The 25,870-nt window shown below is 41.3% G+C and overlaps 2 protein-coding genes across 2 annotated transcripts; both read right to left on the bottom strand.

Annotated features, from left to right (window-relative positions):
- Positions 1-2,476: 2,476 nt before the first annotated feature.
- desi2 (desumoylating isopeptidase 2) lies at positions 2,477-18,522 on the bottom strand. The gene is made up of 5 exons (XM_070916451.1): positions 18,475-18,522; positions 9,144-9,216; positions 8,815-8,908; positions 5,460-5,601; positions 2,477-2,752 (listed from the first exon to the last, which is right to left on the bottom strand). Exons 1-5 carry the CDS (start codon positions 18,520-18,522, stop codon positions 2,477-2,479), a joined length of 633 nt encoding a protein of 210 aa, XP_070772552.1.
- A 1,739-nt stretch (positions 18,523-20,261) lies between these two features.
- Positions 20,262-24,481, bottom strand: mtrf1l (mitochondrial translational release factor 1-like). The gene is made up of 8 exons (XM_070916310.1): positions 24,052-24,481; positions 23,657-23,736; positions 23,452-23,556; positions 23,185-23,263; positions 22,340-22,503; positions 21,838-21,955; positions 21,037-21,173; positions 20,262-20,735 (listed from the first exon to the last, which is right to left on the bottom strand). The coding sequence occupies exons 1-8, from the start codon at positions 24,479-24,481 to the stop codon at positions 20,523-20,525; spliced, it is 1,326 nt and encodes a 441-aa protein (XP_070772411.1). The 3' UTR covers positions 20,262-20,522.
- Between the last annotated feature and the right edge of the window lie 1,389 nt (positions 24,482-25,870).

Raw genomic sequence — 25,870 nt, 5'->3', positions numbered from 1 at the left:
ATACATTAAAGGATTAAAAAGAAAAAAACAAGATTTTTCTGCTTGTAGTCCGGTCTCTCCAGACTTCCAAAAAAACAGGCAAAATCAATTGAGAAATATGCTTTCAAGACATCCATGGCTCTTGTTTGGGACAATACACATATTATGCAGCATACGTGTTGTCACTGACAGCATATATATAGAGTTTGAAATGAGGTGCTCATCATTTGGGAAAAGCAGCATATTCTTGTAAAATTATACTTGAGATGATGAAGTTGTTGAAGGACTTGTCTGAGGAAATGATAGTACATGGCGATTTTTCGTTTTTCCAGACAGAAAAAGAAAGTACAATTTCAGGAAATTAAACTTAAAATGTGCTAATGATGCTCCAAATTAAAACACCAATGTGCATCATCCCTAACTGCACACAGATGTGAGGAAAATGACTGTCAGGAGTGCGGGCTGATGGCAGGTCAGTTAAAGAGGGTTTCAGTTCCCATTTAAAGACGCTCTCTTTCTCAAAATTCCCTTCCTTTGCTTCAAGTGCCTGTCTTCTTCAGACGTCTATGTAGAGTACAATGGGCTGACATCATGTCCTTAATGTAAACTTGAACCTTGAATAACTCGGGTAAAGACGAAAGAGCTTGCTTTACACTTACAAAGGTGAACACGCTGACAACTGGGAGCAGTCCAGTACAACCACAGTCTTCTACTGTTGGCCACTGGAGCACTTGTGGGTTAAGTACCTTGCTCAAAGGCACCTTGGCAGTTGCTACTGAGAAAGAGTTCAGTCTCTTTTACTCTGGGATTTGAACCCAGAACCTTCAGGTGACAAAAAGCATTTTCTAACCTCTAAGTCACTGCCTGCCCTGCGACCTAATTCTTAAATAATTTAGAAAAAATTACATTATTGGTGAAGACAACTGTTGCTTTATCATAATTATTACATTACAGGCAGATACATCTGCTTCATTGACGGGCAGGTAGGCTTTTAAGAGTTGCTACAGATACCCGACAACTGCTGATCCGGATTTAAAAAACTAAGGGACAAAGAAGGGGACTTGGGAAGCAAAGATTACCTGGAACTGAACCCATCCAAGTTGTGTGAGGGATTTTCACCCATTTAGACACCGCTGCTAGATCAGTTTATTTGTGTCTATGTGAGGCTGATTGTAGTTCTGGCGTACGTCTATATCCAGCCTGCTGTGAAAGAAAAATAACAAAAGGCTGAGGTCCTGATGCACAAACAGCATGTTGAGGCAAAGTGTTTAGATTCCAAACTCCACCTGCTGCTTTCACAAGTTTACCAGCCAATTATTTAGAACATCTTAACTTAACTGCAGCGGAAACATTTACCAGCCACATATCAAATTTTACCAGCGTCTGGCTGGTGGTAATTAAGAAATATAATAACTAACAAAAGTCTAGAAAAGTTTGCTTTTGCATCGGTTTCTCTTCAGACGACATCAGATTGCAAAATGCAACTACCAGAGCTGAGTGTTGAGATCAACAGAGTAGTGATTTAACATCCACTTCTTTCTCCAAAACAAAGCTGAGATCGTATGGATGTTCAATATGAAAAGACCCTTTAAGGCTGATTCACATTACAACAGAAAAACAAGCATCTTGCACAGTATTTACCGCTCCAGAACTCCCGGTGGTGCTGTGCGAAATACGCTAATGTTGCTGATCGCTACGTTTCTGAGACTCAAACTGGTCTTAATGTTTGACCGATTTGCTCTTGTACAGTTCTAGAAATTCAGACACAAATGTCGTTTTTTCATCATCCTTCTGTTCAAGCAGTGGTCAACAGCGACTGGCTCCGCCCACAAAGGTCAGGCTCAGATCAAAGTTGTCTGCACCACCCTTTCGTACCCTTTTAATCATCTGGTGACCCCTAAAAAGGTGCCAGTATATTAACTCTACATTATATCTGTCAAATCGGGTTGTTAAAGGTCACCTCCTTTAACTTGAGCTCATGGTTATAAACTGACTCAAACCCACGCTTCTTTTTCAGCAACTCCTCTCACTGGTTTCCACTACAAAAAAGGTGGGGATTAGCACCATGCACCAACTAACTGCTGGTAAAAATCTGGTAAGTGTGGCTGGTAAATTGTCCTAAATTATGAAACACTTCCTTCCATTCTGCACTGCACGTTGGCTGGTAAAACAATGAAAGAGACTTGAGGGGAAATAGTTTGGATTTTGGATGGGATGTTGTATTCCATCAGCCATGTTCACTGAGAGATGATCCTGCCTTCATCAGCAACAAGAGCTCCCTCCCCCCGAGAGGAAAAACCCTTCTGCTCTGGATCAGTGTAGAGATTTGGCTGACATTCTTACCAAGAGCAGGTAGCAGTCCAGTGCCTTGCTCGAGGACAGTCTGACAGGACTTTTGGCTGTAGCTGGATTCACTAGCTGCTGCAGGTATTCTGTTATCTGACAGACTCTGCAACCACAAGTCTAGCCCCAAGTTTCCCAGCAGACCTCGCAGCTTCTACCGGCGGGGCTGGTGGCGGGAATGACGAGGAAAGGAGGAAGGGCTGGAGGAGGACGAGGGTGAGCAAGGCGACATGGACGCCAGGGAGGCTGTGGCAGCGGCGTCCTCGGCCTCCTCCAGCTCTCCTCCTCCGTGGAGCTCCTGGCTGACACTGGACTGTAAGGCAGCCGGGGTCAGCCACTCTTTGGGCAGGCAGCTCTGGAGGAATGGCACGCAGGAGCTGAAGTAGGCCAGGCGGTTGACCCAGCGAGGGATCTCCCTGCCACACAGGATCTGAGGAGGGAAGAAAGGGCCGGAGTTATAGTTTCAATTCTTACAACAGCTATCACAAGCTTTGACAGTTTAATATTATCCTTGTGCTCCAGATGTGAAAGAGAGACCGTGACTCTTAAACACGTTTTATGGTTGTGTGAAACTAGACCCGTGTCCATGAGCATGCTTCTCCATTTCAGTGTGAATCCCATGTACCTTTTTTTTCTTTGCTCACTAAACTAAAATGCTTTCATGATTTACATTTTTTACTTCTTCCTGGTTTGTTAATGTTTTCTAGGTCAGCAGACATCTGAGGGGGCAATCACAGTATAGCTGAGCTTGATGTGAAAGTAAAAATTTGAAACAATGAATGCATGACTGGGAAATACATCCTGCCATTCTCTTGTGAGGAGACCCAAGTGAAACATTTCTGAAACTTCCAGCAAACTGTGTTACATTTCCTGACTTTTTATGTCTTAAAGAAACATAAAAAACATCCCAAGACATTCCAGAAACTCAATAACCTGTGGCAACACAGACCTGTGCCTCTATAGTAATACTGTATTCATCTACTGTTACTAAACAGGTCTGTGTCTGGTTGGAGGAAGACCTTTCGAGTCTCTAGTGGATTTCTCTCTCACCTTCCTCCCTTAACAGACTAGCATACAGGCACAGGCAGCAACGCTGTCAACGTGAGGCCTAATTATCATCACTTAGCTCGATCAGAGCTATTACAGCATTATGGCACGAGTGGCTTCCAAGAAATGCGTAAGGGTTTCCCAGTCAAAGGGCTTAATCGTGCTTTTATGAGAACATTTGCCAAAGCTGCTGATAGGGTGTTTTTTAAGATGTATGAAGAGATGGACATCCATGGACAGTGGATTTGCTTTTAACCACAAACACGTCTTACAAAGCAGTTGATTTAGCATGTTGTGCCATGCCATATGCAGCCAACAGATGATACTAGACCGTATGCTTTGTTTATGCCACAGCTACTGTTTTTAGGTTTGCAAGCAAACAAGATTCCTCACCTCCTTCAGAGAGGAATGTGTTTTGACAGGAAGAGGCCCAAGCTCTCTAAAATGCAAATCACCCCAGCCTGCCCTATATCATGACTACGCAGATGATCTCACAGATGAGCACAGCCTTAAACTAGGAGGAGGAAGCCTACATCCACTATAGAGAAACATAATCCATAAAAATAACCTGCTGCAGTGTTCGGCTGTAGCTGCAGAATTCACACTGCAGTCATGTGTTTTCTGAAATACCCATTTACACTCACAAAGCAAGCTTTCAAATCACTCACATGATATTTTATAAACAGCATTCCTGATCAAAATAACTCACTAGCAAGAAAAGACAAAGAAGAGGCAATAAAAGGACACACAAGCGAGTTATTCCTCAATCTTTATAAACCCTTCCTCCATGCAGACATCCTTAAATCTGCATTTATTGATTATTTATTTTTTTGTTTTTTATACTCAACACACACAACAAAATGGAAACCTGAGAATCTATTGTAACAAGTCATTTGGGACCTTTTACAACTTGTTTCTTGGGTGCAGTGATATCGTCCTGTATTCTTTCTGTACACAAATGTTGTTACATTCCTGTGTTGGCACAAAAAGAAATGGCTGCATTTATATAGTGTGTTTATCCAAAGCACTTTACAATTTACCTCCCCTTCACCCACACACCAATGGCAGCGAGCAACCATACATGGTGGCCTGACCATCAACTTGGGGTTCAGTGTCTTGCCAAAGGACACTTCGACATGTGGACTAGAGGAGCCGGGGATCAAACCACCAACCCTGTGATTAGTGGACGCCCCGCTGTATTGCCCAGCTGTTCTTGTCTGTCTCTCAGATGAACATCAGCAGTGTACAGATAATCTGCTTACATAATGAGACAGAGCGTAGTGTTAACAGGGTACCGTGTGTTGATTTGCTTTTCAAGAAGAGGACCAACATCGGAGTCACTCGACATCAAACGTTCTCTCCGGAGAATTAATTGTTATGCTTGATCTTTCGAAGCTGCAACAACCATCAATATGTCCAATCGTTTTCTCCTCGGTCTCTCTTTAAGTCAACCTCCCATATTAATGAGGTTACAGTAAACAAGAGAATCAAATCCTGAGGGCAAGACTGCTTCCCTGTGGTATCAGCTGTGTGTTTGTTTCTCTGTATTCTTATGTTTACGTACACGTTGGATTTGTTTATTATATTGATGTGATGCACTTGTGTCCATGTATGCTTGAATGTCTGCATTTTAAACTCTGTATTTCTCTTTGAGAGTATTTTAATGTAATAATGTGTTATGTACATCTGTGTAAGTGTATTATCAGTGTGTGTGTGTGTGTGTGTGTTTGCCAGCTGGCTCTGCATGTCTGGGCATGTATCAGTGTGTCTTAATCCCCATCTCAGTGCTAGATGCTAACTGTAAGACTCCCTGCTCATTAATCACACCAGGATAAGCCGATTGAAAGTACACACTCACTCACTCACTCACACACACACACACACACACACACACACACACACAGACACACACATAAACAGCTTGTTCAAGTGCTTACGCTCTGAACAGGAAATGTTTTTTTCACGGACCATGTTGTTTTTTCTGCACCTCATGTCAGGTACGTTCAGTTTAGCAGCCACAATGGTGCAGTGCTGTACAGTGTGTGTGTGTGTGTGTGTGTGTGTGTGTGTGTGTGTGTGTACGCGCCTACCTCTGACAGTGCTGAGGAGAAGTGGTTGCAGTTCTTGTGCATGAGGTGGTAGGCGTTGCCTTTGTACTCCTTCCCCATCTCCTCCACAATCCGCTCCACATCTTCCTCTGTGAAGTCTGTGCTGCCCAGGACTATGGCTTCTCTACGGAGACGAGCGGGGAGAGGGTGTGGAGGCAGGTGTTACTCAATATTATTATTACTCACTGATGAAACATCAATAATGACTGCTTAAACCTCTCTTTTGCCCAATCAATGGGCGTCATGCAACGACTCATACAAACTGATTTGTTCTTAAGTGGTACGTTTGAGGCATCATGAAAGCATCATAATGCCTTAATCTGAATGATTTCTGGAGTTTAGGCAGTGCTTTGAGCTAAATGCTAACATGCTCACAATGACAATGCTAACATGCTGATGTAGTTTAGTGTGTTCAGCATGCTAACACACAGTAAGTATAGCTGAGGCTGAAGAGAATGGTTTTGCAAGCTATTTAGTCATAAACCAAACTACTTGAGAAATAGAAAAAAGTCAAGATATCATCAATGTCATGTTCATCCTCTGGGGACAATGCATGTCTGAATCAAATTTCATGGCAATCCATCCACTAGCTTTTAAAATATTTCAGTCTTGACCAAAGAGGTGGACCCACAGACTGTAACTGCCATCCATAGAGCCAAGCTGCTAGCATGGCTAAAAAAAAAGCCCCATTCAGGTGGGATGGTCCTTTAAAATGGATTTACCAGAGGCCTGTACTACGAAGCAGGATTTGAGGTTAGCGAGGTAACTTCAGGGTTAGCCCTGGGTTTTCAGGGTTACGACGGTGGTTCACTTGAATCGCCATGGTAAATGATGCTGCAAACACAACCTGCTCCGGAGCAGGTTATGTTCGAGATAACTGATCAACATATATAAAAGCACCGCCTACTGACCAATCAACTCTCTTGGAAAATGGCATCACCAATCATAGAAGATCCCGTGGAGCTCGGTGCAGATCGTGAGAGGGTCTCTTAGGAGGGCAGAGTGTATTTTATATGCAAGATGTAGATTCAGGAGGGAGGGAGTGACTTATGTGTGCATTTAATTGTGCTTGTGTATACAGATATCATCTTCCAGCAGAGACTGACTGAATCACTCAAAGACTTGTACTTGTACTTATAAGATATGAAAGTAAGCATACTTACTGCTTTGAATCATGTTTTTATATTTATTTTTTATTTGCCCCCCAAGTCTGTTTGAAACACCAGGGTTGCAGCTGACCGAATAAGACTAAAACTGTCAAACACGCTATAAGAATACATTTAAGGAACACATTAACTTAATAGAATATACAAATGTAATTACAGTCAGATCTCCTCATGCCCTAATGATGGGGCAGTGATATTAAAAGCCTTATGCATTCACACCGCGGTGATTTTTTTGCCAGCTGTCCTTCCTGTATTTGGCAGCTGCAGCTGTGCTGCTTTCTGCCTGGATGATGTGTTAAACTTCTTCGTATTTGTCTGATATTACAGTTTGCTCGTCAGTTGTAAAAATACGCAGCTCTACTGCCAGTAGACGTGTCCATGTTTATGATTGGTCAGATGCTGCAAACACCGCCTCTTTGATGTGAACGCGCTCGTGGCTAGATTGGGAAACCTTGGGTTAACTTACCGAGTTGATAACCAACCGGCGTGTGACCGCTCAGCGGGATCGCGGTTGTTATGGTAAGTGAAGCCAAATAACAGAAAGATATCCTGGGTATGTTGAACCTGCTTCATAGTTCAGGCCAATAAGGTGTCACAACTTGTCACGACATTCACCTGGTTGGTCTCTTTAAAGTTTAGAGGAAAGAATATCTTGCTCAAATGTTTTGCACTGGGAGAGCGCTTCATTCGCTTTGCATCGCAGTGGATGATATGCTGGCATTTGTCCCAGATGATCCATACTTATGGTCTGCATGGAGACAGCGAGTGTGTGTGTGCCAGGCAGAGTCTGTCTAAAGCCACAGGGCAGATCAACTAGAGCAGAAGTAATACACAGCAGCTCAGGGTACACACACACACACACACACACACACACACACACACACACACACACACACACACACACACACACACACACACACACACACACACACACACACACACAGAGGTGATCCTGGGAGTCCATATTGAATTGACTGGGTGCTCTACTGTCTCACCACAACAGACTCTCACACTGAAGTGAGAAGAATATCAGACATTTCCCTTTCATTTCTACAGTTAAGCTAAATCAACTAATTTTCAGCTCAACATCTTTGTTTTCCTGACATCACTCAGTAGGTTTTATGCTGTTGGGTTTCACAGGCCTAAATATCATGCAACTTGTTCTTTTCCACCTCATTTACTTATACGCAGGATTAAAAATGATTAGAAACCTTGCAGAATATACTCCAACACAACAGCCTTTAAAATTCAAAACCTCTCTGACAACATAAACATTATAAACTTTAAAAACAAATGGCTTAATGCAGGAATGCTGTATTCGATTGCACAACATGTACAAATGTACGTAGAAACTGGTAATTTAACTGTACACTCTTGTGCATCAGTTTTTTCTCTCCATTTCCCTCTTTTTCCATTTCAAAGTTACGACGTGCAGTCTCATATGAAGACCGAAGTCAAGTTCTACTCTTTTTCTGCTCAATCTTCTGTTTTCTGTCATTCGTTCTCTGCCCAAGACAAGTGAGCTGCCACAAACCGTGAGGAAAACAAAGTGTGAAATCATAAAATGTCTATCACATGTTGTACTCTCTGCTCTCCACACATGTATTTTTTTTTTTATCTCTCTGTCCAGTAGCAGCAGTGACCAGTCGCCCTCATTACAGGAAGATATAGGCCTGCTTTGCATCAAAATGTAGGTAGGTAGTCAGAGAACATGATTACACTCACTGTAGTAGCCTTGTTACTGTAAATCCACGATACATGCAGCAGGTCAGTAAACGTCTCCCCTACTCCTGACCTTATATTGGAAGCATGGCTTTCTTATTTTACCTTTATTAGTGATAGAAGATGCTGCTTCCTGCGAAACAAATCAAGGAAATGGCTGCAGGAGAAATCTAGCTGGGGAACTGATCTGCTACCCTGATTATGGAAAACGGGTTTGTTTTATTACCTTACATTAAATTGCCTTACTTAAGTGCATGTAAACGCATGTGACTTACAATATATCTAGCTAGTGGTTGTATGACAGCCAGACTGACTGAACTGGTTAACTGAGTAACTCATTGATAATGGCTACTTAACTGTCCAAACATCCAGCTAACAGCCTGACCACACCTAAAACACAAAAACTCTGTGATTCTTTGCATATAAAACACCAAATATCCCATACTTACTTGAACTTAAAGGTCTCGCCCAGTTCGGTTGCATCACCTGGTGTTATTTCAAAGATCCCTGAGAATGGGTACGGGTGTCCGCCATAGGCAAACTCTATACACACACACAAACACACAACATGAAAACACACATTTGAGAACCAACAACTCTATGCAAAACAAAGTCTCTCTTTGCCAAACAACAATTGTAAATAATTTCTAACCAGACATGCTGGGAAGGGAACACAGTGACGTATGTATTATATTCTGCAAAAAAAGCATCCCTTCTGAAACACCATCCACAGGAAGTCAACCGATATACGTGGTGTCATATTTCTGGGTAATCCTACCTCTTCCATAGACCTCGATCCCTGAGTGAAAGACTCCGATGCCCAGAGTGCTGGTGAACTCATTGATCCAGTACTGAAAGAGACAGAAACACGGAATAAAAATATGTCCTTGTAGATATTCAGGAGTGCTTTCCAACTGTGCTTGCCAGGATGGACATGTTGCATTTCAACATCCACATGAGGTAACCCTACTCTACTCTACGTATAATAAAGTATAAAATAAAGTGTATTGTACACAAAATGTCTCTGAAACAGGCCAACACCAACACAAACTCCTATATGTTTTTCAAAATATTCACAATGTATTAACTGTGTCCACTAATTTGAAGTGATATCTGCTTTTATCTCATTATACCGTTAGTATAAGAGTAAAGAGTGAAGGGTGTCTGATATTGTTTTTTGTTGTTGCTTTTTGACACTGAAACACAGTGTAGGAAATTAAAAAAATATTACTGTCTAAAAAATTGGGGCATTTACAAAATTTGTGGGGCTTTACTTAGAAACAACTGCAGTTACACCACAGACAGTAGCTGAAGAGGCAATTTCCATGTTTGAATAATGGTAGAAATCCCATCATGGCTTGCTGAGCCACAAACTGTCTGCAATGCAAACTGGCGAAGGTAGTGAGTCACTGTCATTACGTCACTCAGCAGAGGAGAATCACAACGTGCTAAATCTATTCATGAGGCATCGAGAGAATCACGGAAATAGACCTAATGTAGAGGGATGTATTAACATACTGGATTAACCTCAACTGTCTTCCTAACACTCTGCCATCCCATGATCCCGACTGACGTTTACACAAAATCTCTCTCACACACACACACACACACACACACACACACACACACACACACACACACACACACACACACACACACACACACACACACACACACAATACAAGACAAGCCCACATACAAACACACACAAAATCAATTATTTCAGCAGCAGTGATCTGACATTACAGTCCATCTTTTCAGCTGTGTATCTGTGTAACATCCTGAGGCTACAAGGTGATTGGCCAGGCTGTTGCTAGGCAGAGTTCGCTTGTGTGAAAAATATCTTGTATCACAGAGGATGGAGCAGGGGAATGTGGTGGAGAGCTTCATCTCAGGAAGCTGCATAATAACTCAGTAAATCTATAATATATTAGCTTACATTTTCATTACAGTTACTAAAAGTCACTCACACAAACAACATTCCACATAAGCAGTGTTTGGGTCCGCTGCCTTTCTACGCAAGGTTACACTCAAACAAAACGTGCCACACCCATTTCCAATGTTTGACGAACTTAACGATGCAAAAGTGCAAAATAGTTCCATGTTGGGAAGCGCTAGTTGAACGCAGGTAATAACAACTCAGCTGCTCGTTTTGCCTGATCCACAGTCCAAAACCCAAACATATCCAATTTATAATCATATAAAACAGTGGAAAGCAGCAAATTCTCACGTGAACCAACAAATAGAGCTGAAACGATTAACTGATAGGTCGATTAAACGGAAAAATAATTGTCAACTATTTTGTTAATTGATTAAGAATTTAAGCCAGGGGTTTTCAAGGACTGACACCAAGGGCCCCCCTTCATAAAAAAATTATACGAAAAGTGCAAACTGGCACCATTAAATGTATGCCGAACTAGCTATTAACAGGTCCTGTTTGCAATGTATCCATGGATGTACAGACAGGTATAACTGGATTACTTTAATACTGAAGAAAACTTAAAAATGTGATGATTCTCAGCCAAGTTCTGGAGTTATAAGGTGCGTCTCTTTCCTATGGATTCAATGTGTCTTTTTGTTTTCCTTCTTTTACAATTCCTCTCCGCCACTGCATACCAGAGATCCCAGTTTATTTAACACCAAAATGATCACAAATTACATGTTTGTTTTTTTGTCACAACACAGGAGCAACATCAGGTGGAGTAGGTATCATGTACTGTCCGCAAGCAGACGTTTCTCCTTTATATTCAGAGACCACTTGCAAAACACATTTAGAAGCCTGATAACCACAGCAAGATATTTAAAAACTATTCTCATACTTCCTTCCTATTATTATGCAAATACAGTATCTAGCTCCACATAGTGTGGTGTGGTGGCAGAGCTGGCAGTAATCTGCATTGCAAATTGTTCCCTCTGCACAGTGTCTTACAGTTTAAACACAAATTGTGATCACAAAGGTAATGAGGACACTGTATCGCCTTCTGGCTGTTTGCATTACGTTTTAGACAGAGCAGGTGTGCTGAGTGAGTTAAGGAAAGAGTTTCTTCTGAGCATTTTCACATTTTACAGTATATGTTCAAGCCTCTGTGACTTCTGAGCTCTTAACTGCTTGTTGCACAAAATGTCAGGTAATAATAAACTGATAGGTATTCAAGTTTATGCTGACAGCAAGTAATACTGGAGACAAGTGCCCCCTTTCTGACTTAAGCAGAAACATGAGATTAACTAAGGTGAGCAGTAAAATGAATTGACTGAAAACTTTGACCACTGTGATGGATTATCTTATACGTTTTGAGTCCCTGAAAGTGTACTTTAATTGGGTATATGAATTTAAAAAGGGCAGGGAAGGCAATCATACATCTAAAAAACAATGGAAAAGGCTTGACAGTTTGTTTAAACTGGGCTAAAACATGCGAAATATAGATGTGTTTATAGATGAATTTCTTATAGATAAATAAAGAAAATCCACAGCTTCAAACTTAACCTTCCTGGAAAACAGTGCCTCTTCAGTGGAGACCTCATGCTGCACAAGTGGATGTAACTGAAAAGTCCAAGCAATAAAGTCATCAAATAGTTTTTCAACCATCCCGTCTTGCTACCGCTTCTATCAACTGTTCATAATGTATCTAGTACACATGGTTGTTTGTTTTGGATGTTTTGTGACACTTCAATGTTCCATCATGGGATCAATAAAGTTTATCTTTAATGACAATCTTTCCCCAAGCAGCTCCAAACATTTGTACTACGTCAGTACTAGCAAGCGGTCATTAGTGGTCATGTGCCTTGATAAAGGGCGCTTCTAGCATGAGTGCTTTCTTGGATAACTGCATTTCTGTTCCTGGTAATTTAAAATACTTAACACATACACATTTTTATTTAGGGCAATGACTCAGATATCCCTCATTTTTATGTCATTTTGACAAATAAATGCAGTAAATTCCAAAACAATTGCTAAGACTGCCGAGCCAGGATGGTTTTCTTGTGCAACATTTCAGCCCAATGCTTCATACTGCAGAGTTTGTCTGTTTCCTGACCTACATAAGGTTGAAATGTTGCACAAAAACAAGCTACTGAAAGAGTCAGCGAATGGCTTTACTTTAAGACAGAGAAAATCCCCTTTCAGATCCACTTAATCGGACTTCAAGATATTTTCCCCAAGTCTTCTAATATCCAACATCAATCCCAAATCAGCTCCCACTTCTAATTTCAGGGTGTGCACCTTTATGGAAATCTAGCTTTGATGTTGTACTAAAGATGGCTGAGTATTGGTCACAAGCCCCCCACCCCCCGACACACACACACACACACACACACTAACATAAATGTTGTTATCAATTCCAGAAGGATCAACATTTAGTCCAAAAATGATAGCACAACATGTCACCATGTCATTTCTAACATTGCCATTGGCAGGGTTTTTCCAGCACGGGGAATTTCTCACATCAGCCGATCTCATCTCTTGAAAGAACTGAGCAGAAATAGCATCATTGAAATCCTGTTTGTATCACTTTTGTGGTTGTTTCTCTGAGCCTAGGAATAATAGCCATCTGTGTCTACAACAGCTGGTTCTCAAAGACTGAGGAGAAGCCTGCTGGCTTTAAACAGGCGGCTCAGAAGTTCAGAAACCAAGTGTCTCAGCTTTTCTTCACTACTTTAATTCTCTATCCAGGGCTTTTCCTAAGAAGCGAGAGCTTTAGGTGAGTCTTGTCCAGAAAACTCAAGGCTCTAAGAATCCACAACAGCATTTAAGTTGCAAAAGAAACCCACAGCTACCAGAGACCCCAAAAGCCACAACCCCACAAAGCCAAAGTCACCTTTAACATGAATATAAGCTTATTTTGCTGTTGCACTAACTCTAAATCCCCCTGAGTGCCAGTTAGATGCCCAAAAACATAATTGCAAAAGCATTTGGGGAAAAATATTTTAAGTAAGCTAATCTGCTAGTTTAGTACCCCCCCCCCCCCCCCCCACACACACACACACACACACACACACACACTCTCTGTGGTGAAATAAGGCTCTTATCTTGGCCCTCATTACTTCAAAGCTCGTTAAAACCTGCCTCCTCTACAACACAGAGAGCAGGCTGAGTGTGTGTGTGTGTGTGTGTGTGTGTGTGTGTGTGTGTGTGTGTGTGTGTGCGCAAGCAAGACAGTAAACTGTGTGCTTATGAATGAATTAGAGACAAAAAAATGGGAGGGAGGGAAAGAGAGATGGATGAATGAAGAGAAACCGTGTGCTGAACTTAATGCCTGTATACTTAATGCTGTAGTTAAATTCTGCAATTTTCTCTGTTCAGGATTGTAATCTCTGACAGTGTTGAACAGAATGATTAGCAAGAAGATATGAAATGTTTTGTGTGTCACTGCTTTGTAGCGGAAACAAGCTGACTGAAAACACAAATTGAGAGAAGGAAACGGCTGCCAGCCACAAGCCAAATGCTGGTAAAAGTCTTCTAGTAAATGTAGCTGTAGATTTTTAGTTTACCCTGTTCTGGGGGTGGGTGATGTGGATGAAGACCACAGTATGTACATTTCTATATAGTTACACTGATATACACTCAGTGGCCAGTTTATTAGGAACACCTGTACAATCCAATTCAACAGCTCGGCCATAAATTCTACCTTAACAAAGTTTATAATGTTCAGGTTTTAGTGACATTGTTGGAAATGCGTAAATTCAATGGCTAGTATAGCTTTGTATTGGATGGCATTAGACTGTACAGGTGTACCAAATAAAAGTGGCCACTGAGTGTATATCGTGATATAGCAAAATCTCTGGAAATTAAATAGAGAAATTGTTTATAAGCAAATAAAACCGCCAGATTGGCATGGCTGTTTTTGGCTAATTGAGAGAATTAAATATCTGACAGATCAAGAAATCTTATCACTTTCATGCAAAAATCCTATAAATCCAATGCTGCCATAAAGCAGCATCATTGTCCATGATGCCCTGATACAACCAGACATATTAAAAGGGATAACAACCTCAGTATAAAGAAGTACAGTACAGAAAAATCTCTGAAAGTTGACAAATTGCTATCATCTCAAGGTATATACTGTCTTATTACCAAACCCTGACCTATAGTGCTGTTTGAGTTTCTAGTTGACTTGTGTGTTTCTGTATTGTGCAAGACGCTTGACACCATTTTGCTACATGATACTACACTGGCAGTGCATGCTGTGGTGTCCCAGAAATAGCCATGCCACACTGTACACATTACCTTGCAAATTAGACAGTACAAAAGAAGAACTGGAATCATGACTGACTGCAGTAATTGATCCAGAGCAGCATCCACGCAGAATAACACGACCTGCTCTGCTGACTATCTGGCTACGTGACGCTGTTAATACCCTAACACGTCCTCTCATACTCACAGAGACAGTAGTCCATAGAGCTGGCTGGCAGGCAGACAGGTGGTGTGCAGATAATGCTGCCTCATTACTGCAGCGTACTAAAGCACTCAGAGCTGGCCAGGAAATCCACTTAGCAGAGATGGGAGCAGGACGGCGGGGAGGACCTGACAAAATGGGAATTGTGGAAGAAGATAGGGTGGTGTGTGTGTGGAGGGGGGGGGTCTGTACTTGTGTCTGCACCGATATTCCTGAAAGTCACGTGACAGCATTGATCCTCAAATGGAAAGGGGAATTTGTCTGTCCGTCAGTGTTTTTTAGTAAACGTTCAGAGTCTTACTTACACCACAGGGCACGCAGATTCACGTTTCCCAAAATGACAGATGCTCTCGCTGAGCCACCATGCTGCTCCCTCTGCCCACAACCAGGCTGCACTTCAGTTAGCACTCGCTGCCGCTGTTCATTACATGGTGTGAACAGCTGAGATGGCGGTGGGGATCATGCGGCGTGTGTCGCCACTGTCTTGACCTCTGCCATTAGCTGATCTTTACAGTTTCCTGACCTCCTCTTAGACAAACAGCCAGTCACCTCAGCAGTCACTCAACCGGTCATTAAGCCAATAAAGGAGGCCCTGTTCAGATGGTCAAAAAGCTCTGCATCAAAAAACACAGCCTCCTCATTCACTTCAACAAGACCACCATGTTGGTGCAGCTGAGAGCTCCAGCAAAAAAAACCTCACAGTCATCCGGCAAAAAAGTTCATTCTGGCTAACATTTTGTTGCTGCGGCCAATAAAATGCACATTCCAGGTGGGATAACTTTGTAGCATGTACCACATAGCATTGTGCTAATTAATCTATTCGCTACAGTGGAACAGTTAGTCAATTAATCAATTAGGCGATTAACAGCAAGTTAATCAGAAACTATTTTGATAATCGATTAATCGTTGGTCATTTTCCAGGCAATACCAGCTGGAGGTAGCAGCTAGCCTGGCTCTCTCCAAAATCAAAAACATATTCAACTCTAAAGTTTGGCTATTAACACGTTGTACTGGATCTTGTTTTTTTTTATGTGTATAAAAAAACAGAAATGTAAAACACGATGTGATTTACAGGGAGTTCTGTTCTGCAGTGACTATTTCTATTGACTTCATACATACTCAGCTACATAGTGAGCTACATATTCAGCGGACATGAGAATGGCATCAATCTTCTCATCTTCATCTCAGCAAGAAGGCGAATAAGCATATTTCCCAAAATGTCAAACTGTTCTTTTAACCCTTCAATCAAGAGCCAGAGAGGACCTGCACACAGGGAGTCTATAAACTGTTAGTCAGCCACAAGGTGACTCAACCAGTCAGTGAGCAAATCATCCAGCACTCACTGGAATTGATCTATATGTCAAAATTGTAAAACATTTGGGTCCATCAACCTGCTCTTTTGTTTTCTGTTAACCAACCAGCAGACAGCAAGTCTACCAGTCCGTCAGAGAGCATGCAGCCAGTCCACCAGCTGTAATCCCCAGCAGTCGGTGGTTTTTCCTTCAGTGCTCAGGTTAGAACAACCTAATCAATAGACAGAGGAAGTGTTTAAAGTAGAAGACTGAATGAATGGACCACGTCCATTGTCTCATTGTCTTCAATGAGCACTAGACCGCCACTGCAAGCAAGCTAAAATCTTGTTCCCACAGTAGCTCGCACAAAAAAATACAGCAGAAATATGCATGAGTGTGAGTCGATTTCTGCATGTACAAACACAAACCACAGAATTCCTTGAATAAGAAAAAATGTGCACTCATTCTGTCTCTCTTACACATACTCATTTACACAATAAAAATGTAACCTCAATATAGATAACAACTGTAGCAGCAAATAACAAAATCAATGAACAGAACGCACAGGAGTGTCCTTAGCTGTAAAAGCAAGCTACGCGCATGTGTGCGTGTGTGTGTTAGATATGTATGAGTAGCTTCTGTAAGCCTTTGCATGTGAAAGTGTGCCAAGGCCCCTGCAGCCGTTCACATGAATGGAAGTGAGACGAGAGATAAAAGCCTTTCAATCTTTAGCGAGAAGAAACTAATGCGGACTGCAAGTCAACTGAAAAAATAAAAAGAGTAAGTGAGAGAAAGAGGGGGAGGAGAGAAGAAAAAGAGAGAGCAGGAGATGAGATGAGACAAGGGAATGACAGAATGAAAGGAGGAAAGAAGGTCGGGAAGGAATGTCAAGAAGAGTGTGAATCAAGCAATCAGGAAGGAAGTCTGGATTTCACAGTGTGTTATACTACTGTCGATAATGCACACTGTACTACTACATTATGTACAGATTCTCAAGGAATCCTTAGCTCTCAATGTTAATCTTTACAAAAACAGCCTCCAACCTTCTGACCTCAGGCCTCTGATGATATATTGACCATCAGCTACAAAGGGAATGACAACGGCTATAAGTCAGATTAAAAATAGAAGTGAAACAGGAGCAGGAGAAAAAGAACCATGTCAAGAAAAACAGGATCTTCATCTTCAGTCAGGAATAAAAATCTCTTGATGTCTTTAACAAAAAGGTATGGAGGATGGAAAAGGAGACAAAAAGAAGTGGATGTATAATGAGGAACAAAACCTGGTGAACATTTATGGCGAGTTGTAGTTCTCCAACAAAATGTCCATTCACATTATCCTAAACACACTGCCTCTGCCCGTCTTATAACCCCTAACAAGACAATTCCCATTTTAAATGTAACCTGTCCGCCACAGGGAATCCACATCAATCAATGATTCATCAACAGATCAGTCAATTTCCAACCCCCTCCCGACTGACTCACCCCTGCATGGTGACAACATAGTGACTCAAATTCAACCTCTGCCTCATTCTGTAACAAGGAGACATACAGTTCACCCCAGTAGAAATACAGTCTGGGTGAAAGTTTACTTCCACATCCACTTGTGGTTTACCAGCAGTTTGGTTCAGAGTCCATTGTTTTCCTGTTTTCGTCTGTGGTGAACTAAAATCCTAAAAAACAAAACTAGGGTTTGTTTACAGACTGACAGTGGACTGACACTTCTTGGGTCACCATGTTTTACAGACTACTGTAAATGTTTCCTTTGTGTTATTATTCTGTTTTGACAACAGCAGCTTAAAAAGTCCAATGAGGACAATTTTGCTCCACTGCTGATATGGAAACCCAATTTTGTCAAAGTTACATGCGTGAACCAGTGTGTGTTTTTGAGTCAGCTATGGGTTTCAAATTATTCTTTTATTCTCCCTGAGCTGCTTTACCTGGCCCCATTTGAAAACAATGTTTTTTTCAGCTGTCTTCTGGTGCTGTATGGAGTGTGTTGCACTAAACACGCCAACAAAGCTCTGGTTTTAAACGATTATCTGAATAGAGAAAAACCTTTCCAAAATCCCTTTGTCAAGAAAACTTTATGCAGTTGATTCTGCCTCTCGCTGCCGTGTTCCACTGTGTATTTTGTTGGAAAATTACTGAGGAAAAACAGGTGAATCAAAGGTGAAACTGCATTAAAATTAGCGGTTTGGTGTTGTGAATCCATGCCGAACTGAAGAGTGGTTCATAAGGAATTGAAAAAAGTATTTTACTTTCATTTTTGCATCTCTGTTGATACCTAAGGTAACACTAAATCTCCTTTTTGTAATGGAGTTTGGCGTTAAATAAATGCACTGAACCATCCTTGGATAAAGTAGCAAAGAAGTAAGAAAACATCCATCTTTCTGGCTCTGTTGAGCAGGATCTACCTTTCTACTTACCATATCATAGACGTTTAGGATGATCGGCTCGTTTGCCATCACTGGCATCAGGATTTTCTCCCTCTATGTCCCTTCTTCTTCTGCGGGTCTTTCTCCACCGCACACCCCCTACTCCTTCCCTCGGTGCGAGATCCAAACTCTCGCCCTCCAAAAATAGACCCTACTCCTCCCCTTATTCCTTGCACTTTTACGACAGATGATCAGCTTGATAATTCAGTTTCACAACCAGGTGTAAAAACGTTTGAGTTCCGAGGATATTTTTACCGTCCAACATCTGACTGGCTTTGTCCAAACCCCCCTCCCCACCGTAACGGACCAGCAGCGGCGGCGGACGGATGAGCCACTCGCTTGTCAAAACGAACTGACTTGCTAAACCCGTTCAGCTACCGAGGTCGAAGTGAAAAAGCGGACTTTACACAGGGAATCTTGTCTTCTAGGAGGCGTGTTGCCACGGGAAAATCGCAAATGCATTTTCCCAAACGAATTAATCAGCAAAATGACATAATGCTGAGGTATCAAAACAGAATTTCCTCAGTAGGAATGACTTGCTACTCCCTTATTAGCTAGCTAACGGTAGCCGGAGCTGGCAGGCAGGATGCGACTGGTGGGAGAAAATTGGACGGTGAGAGTGGTCGAGCAGAGCGGTTTGATGACTCCGCGCTCGATTGATCAAACTTGGCGCTCATAGCATTATGGGTGATGTAGTTTTTGAATTACAATGTCTTAAACGAACACCTGAAATACAACCAAAAAGGGGAAACTACACTACGTAGCCAGAAGAATGTGAACCCACTTTTGTTCCCTTTGTTCCAATTAAGGGGAAATGTTATGCTACAACATACAATGATGTTAGAGCTAAAACGATTAGTCCATTACTTAATTAATCAGCCACCGTTTTAATCGATGAATGGTTTGAGTCAAAATGCCAAATAATTCACTGGGTCCAGCTCCTCGCGTGTGAATATTTACTGGTTAACTATTTGTGGTCTACAACAGTAAACTGAATACCGTTGGGTTGTGAGCTGTTGTTTGGGCAAACAAACAATTTGAATAAGTCAACCAGGGCTTTGGGAAACATCTGATACAGTTTTCTGATATAATTGTAATGATCAAACAAATAATCTGCAGATTAATCTAAAATAAGGAGTAATCATTAGTTTGTAGCCATACAGCATTTCAACATGACAGTTTGTGCGTTTACATGCACTTGAGTAACCAGGTTACTCTTTGGTGCCCCTGTGCACCAAACCAGCTTCATTAAGAAATGGTTTTCCCAGTTTGGTGTGGAATAACTTGACTGGCCTGCACTCAACCCCATCCACTACCTCTGTGACAAACTGGAACACTGACTACAATCCAGACCTCATCGCCCAACCTCCCTACTACTCTTGTGGCTGAAGGGGAGCAAATTCCTGCAGCCAGGTTCCTAAATCTTGTGGAAAGCCTGAAAGCAGAGCAGTGGAGGCTGTTATAGCACCAGATTGTTTTGGTATGAGATGTTGAACAATCACATGTGAGTGTAATATTTAGGTGTCCACTTTGTTCCAGTGTCCACATACTTTTGGCTATAGAGTGTACACAAGTTTCCAGAGATTTGAAATGAATAATTAATTAACAAAACAAAGATTTGGAAAAGGTCAGATTAAATAAAATAAAAGCTCAATATCTGTTAAATAAATAGCAGAACATCAGTGCAGCCCAAGAAACCTTCCAGCATCTGAGAGGCACTGCTGCTGCTGAATAAATGTGACCAGAAATCAAGTAATGAATCATTATTATTGCTGCTCATGTTCAAATACAAGACTTTATGATGACTCCAAATTCATGTTATTAGCTTGTCACTCCTGGACATCAGTTTTTTTTACTCTGGATGGGCAGAAGCATTAAGACTTGGTCACCCTTATAATCCATCATGGTCCTTTTCCTCAGTTTTTCCTGCAGAATTTGAAGCAGAGTAGGAATGACAAGTATTACAGTGTTGGCGCTTTGCTGAAACATATAGCAAGAAGTTTCCATTCCATCAGAATCCTTGTTCCTCAGAGCCAAACTCATGAGCCCTCCTGGTTGTTTTCTCCCAGAAGTTCCACGAGCGCCTCCTGGTTGGAGAACTCCTGCAGCGAGGAGTTCATCTCGTCCAGCAGATCCTCTCCCAGCAGGAAGCTCTTGATGTCGTGCACCGTCATGCCGATCCGGTGGTCTGTTATACGGTCCTGGGCAAAGTTGTATGTGCGAATCTTCTCCGATCTGCCTTTGGTGCCAATCTGGATGAGAAGAAAGGAGAGGGGGAGGAAGGAAAATGGGTAAAGTTTTGATATGGAGGTTGATTTATGTTTTAAAATGTGTAAAACATTCAAAAAGTTTCTGTACTCTCTTAGTTTTTCGTATCGCACTGTATGTTCAACCTTTATTTTAAATGCATCCTTTTGGTCTTGCTTCCTTTATTTTGCATTTTTTATTCTTTCCATCTTGTTTTAACAAACAATATACAAAATAACTTCAACATTCAAATGTATGGAGCTTTGTATCTCACCTGTATTTTATATCATACTGTACGTATCTCACCTGTACTTTACGCTGGTTATAGCGTTTGCTGGTCTCCTCCTCGAACTTCATGCCGTACAGTTTTGCTCTCAGAGCCTTCATGGCTTTCTCCCTGTTCTTCAGCTGGGATCGTTCCTGCTGGCACTCTGCAACCACGCCTAACAAACACACACAAGTATTAAAGCACTACTCTTATGTGGACATCCCACTAACTTGTACTCATTTTATAACTCCTTTTAAGAGAAAGACAGACAGCACTAAAACCCTCATGATGTGAAGGAACAGCAGTCTAATAACTAACTAATAAAGAAGACAGCGCCTCTGACAATTTTTGTTCTGAAAGACTGACTCAGATATAGGCTTGGACTTGAGTTCAGACATGGCTTCTGACAATTGTCTGGTGGTATAGAGGGGTTTTATGTAAGTGTGAAAACTTCCTGCATCTATTACCTAAGTTTATAAATACAAAATTATGTTCTTTAAAACCTCAACATTCAGGAAATGTCATGGAAGGAGGAGGAAGTTACATTTCTACTGGTGGAGAAATTTAAAATTAAAAGTCCCAGTTACAAATGGCTTTGTTGTATTAAATGGCCCTTTTTCACACTCGATCAAGTACATTTATTAACAGCACTGTGGTGCCCAGTGTCAGTGGATATATAAGATACCATAAAAAAGTAAAATAAGTCACTCTTTGTCAAGCTTTATAGTGTGTTATGTGTAAAGTAAAAATAAGTCCAACAAATGCTAAAATTGTTTTTCCGTTTGAAGATGGACTATGACTAGACCTGCAACCCATCTGTTACAACACAAAGAGTTTACCTGTTGGCAGATGGACTATTCTGACTGCACTGTCTGTGGTGTTGACATGTTGACCTCCAGCTCCACTCGCTCTCTTGGTGTCTATCCTCAGGTCCTTCGGGTTTATTGTGAAAGAGATCTGACAGGAGCACACAAACACTCATAACTAATTTACATCTAAATTAACGACAGGAGAGCAGAGGAAAAAATCTCTCATACGTGTTACAAAACACTGTATTTTGATAGTAAAATGCTGCACGAGCAGATTGAAATATAAACAATGAAACCTCACAGACCTCCCATCACAACTAACTAACTTTCTCTGCCCATGTGATTTCCCATTGGCCCGCAATTTGGAATAATTTCCATCCAACATCCCATTTGATCTGGAAATGCATCATATTAAGATGCTCTCCAAGTGTGTTTTTACTTGATCAGTAATGATTCCTGTAGAGGCAGCAAGAAGGAAAACAACAGAGATGTTTGTGTGTTTGTGCCATCCATCCATCATATAAAGCTGTACCTCAGTGGGTTGGGGCAGTACAGCCACAGTCATGGTGCTGGTGTGCATTCTGCCCTGCTTTTCAGTCTTGGGAACCCTCTGAACTCGATGAACTCCACCCTCAAACTTCATCCTCTTGTAGCTCTGAGGGCCGCTGATGCTGGCCGAGGCGTGACGTAGTCCCCCTGGTCGTAGGTGAGCAATAAGCACCAATACTAAACTGTTACTGCTAACTGGTGGCAAGACATGGAGTTATTTAAAATGATCATATCAAAAGAGAGAGAGACTTTAACAATGTCTATTTAAGTGTCTGTTTAAATCTTAACCTTACCTCAAAAAAATAAATGTGCAGCTTATTTCTTCATCTCTTTTTCTAAAATCAGGGCATACCTCAGTGGCCACTTCACATGTCTGTGGCATGGGAAGGGCTCCCCCTTGTGTCTGATGGTGTAGTAGTAATAGTTTTAATGTAAAATACAGTAAGGGTTTGCATTTTTTGGTGACATACATGGCTCTATCATCCATCGCTACTTTCAGTTGCTGGTTGAAACACAAAAATGTATCCACTATCACGAGCAAAGAGTCAAAACAACAAAACAACCAGACTAAGGTGAATACATGACCAGGTAATCCTCTCAATTTGTCATGAATTAGACTATAACACAGTTGAGGTGTTTACATGACATTTGCATAAATAGTAATGCATTAAAAGGTCTGTTTGCCTGAAGTAAATAAAGAAAAGGTTTTAAGATGTCAACGAGTATACTGTCGCCACCCCAGTACAATGGAAGTGAAAAATCAAATGTGTGGTAAAATTGTTTGGTATGCTTTGAGTGATACAATAACAAGTGTCTGTGTCCACTGACCTATTTCACTAGTCATGTGCTCCAGGATGTCGAAGGACCAGCCGTGGTGCTGAGCGTAGCCCTGGTACATGTCAAACACCTTCAGAGAAGAGACGGTACAAGTCAGCTACAGAAAATGTTGCTGGTTTTTTTGCTTCATTATGAGCCCTCTCTCCTCACCACTTCTCATATATATATTATATTGCTACTTTCTTGTTCAGTGAAAAGCCCATAATCTCCACAAGAACAGTTTAAAATAATAAATACAATAAGTAAGAACTTCCAGACCTCAGCAGTGAACAGCATGGCCTCCTGACCCCCGATACCGGCTGTAACCTCCAGGACGAGGTCGCTCAGATCTGCCTGCTCCTCAGGGATCAACAGATCCAGGATCTGATTGATGAAGCAAGTTGATTTGACAGAAAGGTAAACAAGATGTGATGTGTGAAGAATTGAATATCTGAATATCGCAAAAATTTAATGATTTGCCTACCTTTTGTCTAAACTCTTGAATATCTTGCAAACAGCCTTCTCTTTCCAGCTCCGCCAGTTCTCGCAGGGCTGGGTCTTCATCTTTGAGGAAAAATATAAACATGAAACCAGAGTTGTCCAGTGTTTTTATACATATATTTATACTATATCAATTTGTGTACCGCCAGAAATTTTGCCAAAATGTTTATACTGTAGTATCTATCGCTCTAATATATAGATTGTACTGGACTGCTTTGTTTTTGTCAGGTATATAAATCATTGGATTAGCCTAAAGCAGTTACAAAACTGTCTACTGTCTATAAATCAAGTTGTGGCTTAATAATTAGAGATAATCCACCAAATACCCTTATTCAAACTATTTCTTGTCTTTGTGTGGCAGCAGCAGAGCAGTCTCACCTTTCAGGAGCGCCTCTGTTTCAGCAATCTCTTTTTGTTTGGTGTCCAGCTCTCTGATGCTCTGGATAAGAGGATCCAGCAAAGACACTTTGGTCCTCTTGGCCCTCAGTTCCTCCTCACTGCACTGCTCCTCCATCACGCTGCTGTTGACTGCTCGCAAACATTCACTGTACTCTGCCTCCATCTTCTTCAGGTATTCCTGCAGAGACCTCTTGGCAAAAAGCTCATCCACCGACAGTAACTTGGCCACCATCGATGGTGTACCGGTGTGAAGAGTTCTTGTAGTTCTGACACAGTGATTATTGCCGTGTTCATGAAATCTAACAGTTTGGCTGATGACATTTGGTGATTTTTGAAAACGCGGTATCCACAGACTAAAGACACACTCCTTTCCTCTGTGAAGAAGGTTTACGGACCTTCTGTAAGCCATTGTATTTTCAGATTTGTTTGGAAGAGTCACTGTGCAGCAGAACAAACAGACAAAACAAACTTTGGCAAATGCTTCTCTTTAGTCCGGAAGGAACATTCGGCCAAATTTCAGTCAAAAATCTTGTGGTTTTAAATGTTTATATTTCTAACAGAAATATTGCCTCTACAATTGCTATATTAAGATATATTGCATCTAACGAAGGCATTCTTAAATTCGGCGTGCATGTGCGTGACAAGCAGTGCTTTATTTTGATAACATTTATAGTTTTGTAATAGGTTCACGTCGCCAACAACCACAACTGGTGGTGTACGGTATTTCTACGGAACCACAACCCAACCTGAAAATTTAATTTGGAATTTAAAAAGCCTGTGAAATAAGTGGACTGCCAGCCTGTGTTGTTGCGATTAATGGCTGGATTTCAACCTACAAAACAATATAAGAGCATTTGACAAGGAAAACAACCCACAATGTGATCTTAAAATCAAATAACAAACGGTCGAATAACTCTGTTGGGTTTTTCCTGTTATCGGAAACATCGGTGTGGCTATAACGAAACAGGTTTCAGTCATAAATTGCCTAAAAACTGTCTACCAACTGGTTGTTAATGCTTGTTATGAAGATATCGTTCATTTACCACCTTGCTGTAGGGCGCAGACATATTGAATGTGCCACGCATGCGCAGAGGACCACACATCTTCTTCTGCAGACAAAATTACAGCAGGATACAGATTGGTCCAACACATGATTATTCCACTTTCCAATAAAATAAAAAGCACCCTCAGACTCAGATAGTTGAATATAAGCAAATGCTGAAATGAAGATACATTTAAAAAAAGATAGGGACGTAAATTATATTGTAGAGATTTATTTAATGAATTTACAGAGAATCATTTGCAGGGTGTATGGCTCCTATTTCATGGCCAGATGAGTATGTGTGCACTGTGTATAATTCCCTTACCTTCAAATATCTAGACCAAGTGCAAACCTTATATTTCATCTATAACCTTTACAACCTGCCATAGGTTTGTTTGTGTGTACACTTGTTTTTGGTAATTTCATATAAACACAATTTAATTTAAGAATATGCACAATGTAAGCACAATGCCAACAAAGAATAAAGATCTTACCACTAGGTTTGGACTCAGAGCCCCTCACCTGAGACTTTCAGGTATAGTTGCCCACTTTGCCGGTGCTGTCCTAGCTGTAATTGAAATGACTGTGTGGAAGTGTAAATTCGACTTTGAATTGAAATTAGGATTGACACTGGGATCATCATTTAATTAGCATTATGCTCTCCAGTTTGCTAAAATGTTAAGCATCAGGGCTCAGAAGATGCCCCCTCCCCACCCATACATACAACTTCCCGCTTTCTGTGTCTCTGTTTCTGTC

Source organism: Enoplosus armatus, chromosome 12 (assembly GCF_043641665.1).
Source record: "Enoplosus armatus isolate fEnoArm2 chromosome 12, fEnoArm2.hap1, whole genome shotgun sequence".
Classification (NCBI taxonomy): Eukaryota; Metazoa; Chordata; class Actinopteri; order Centrarchiformes; family Enoplosidae; genus Enoplosus; species Enoplosus armatus.
The sequence above is the reverse complement of the archived record's forward strand: the minus strand, read 5'-3'. Positions and strand labels throughout refer to the sequence as shown.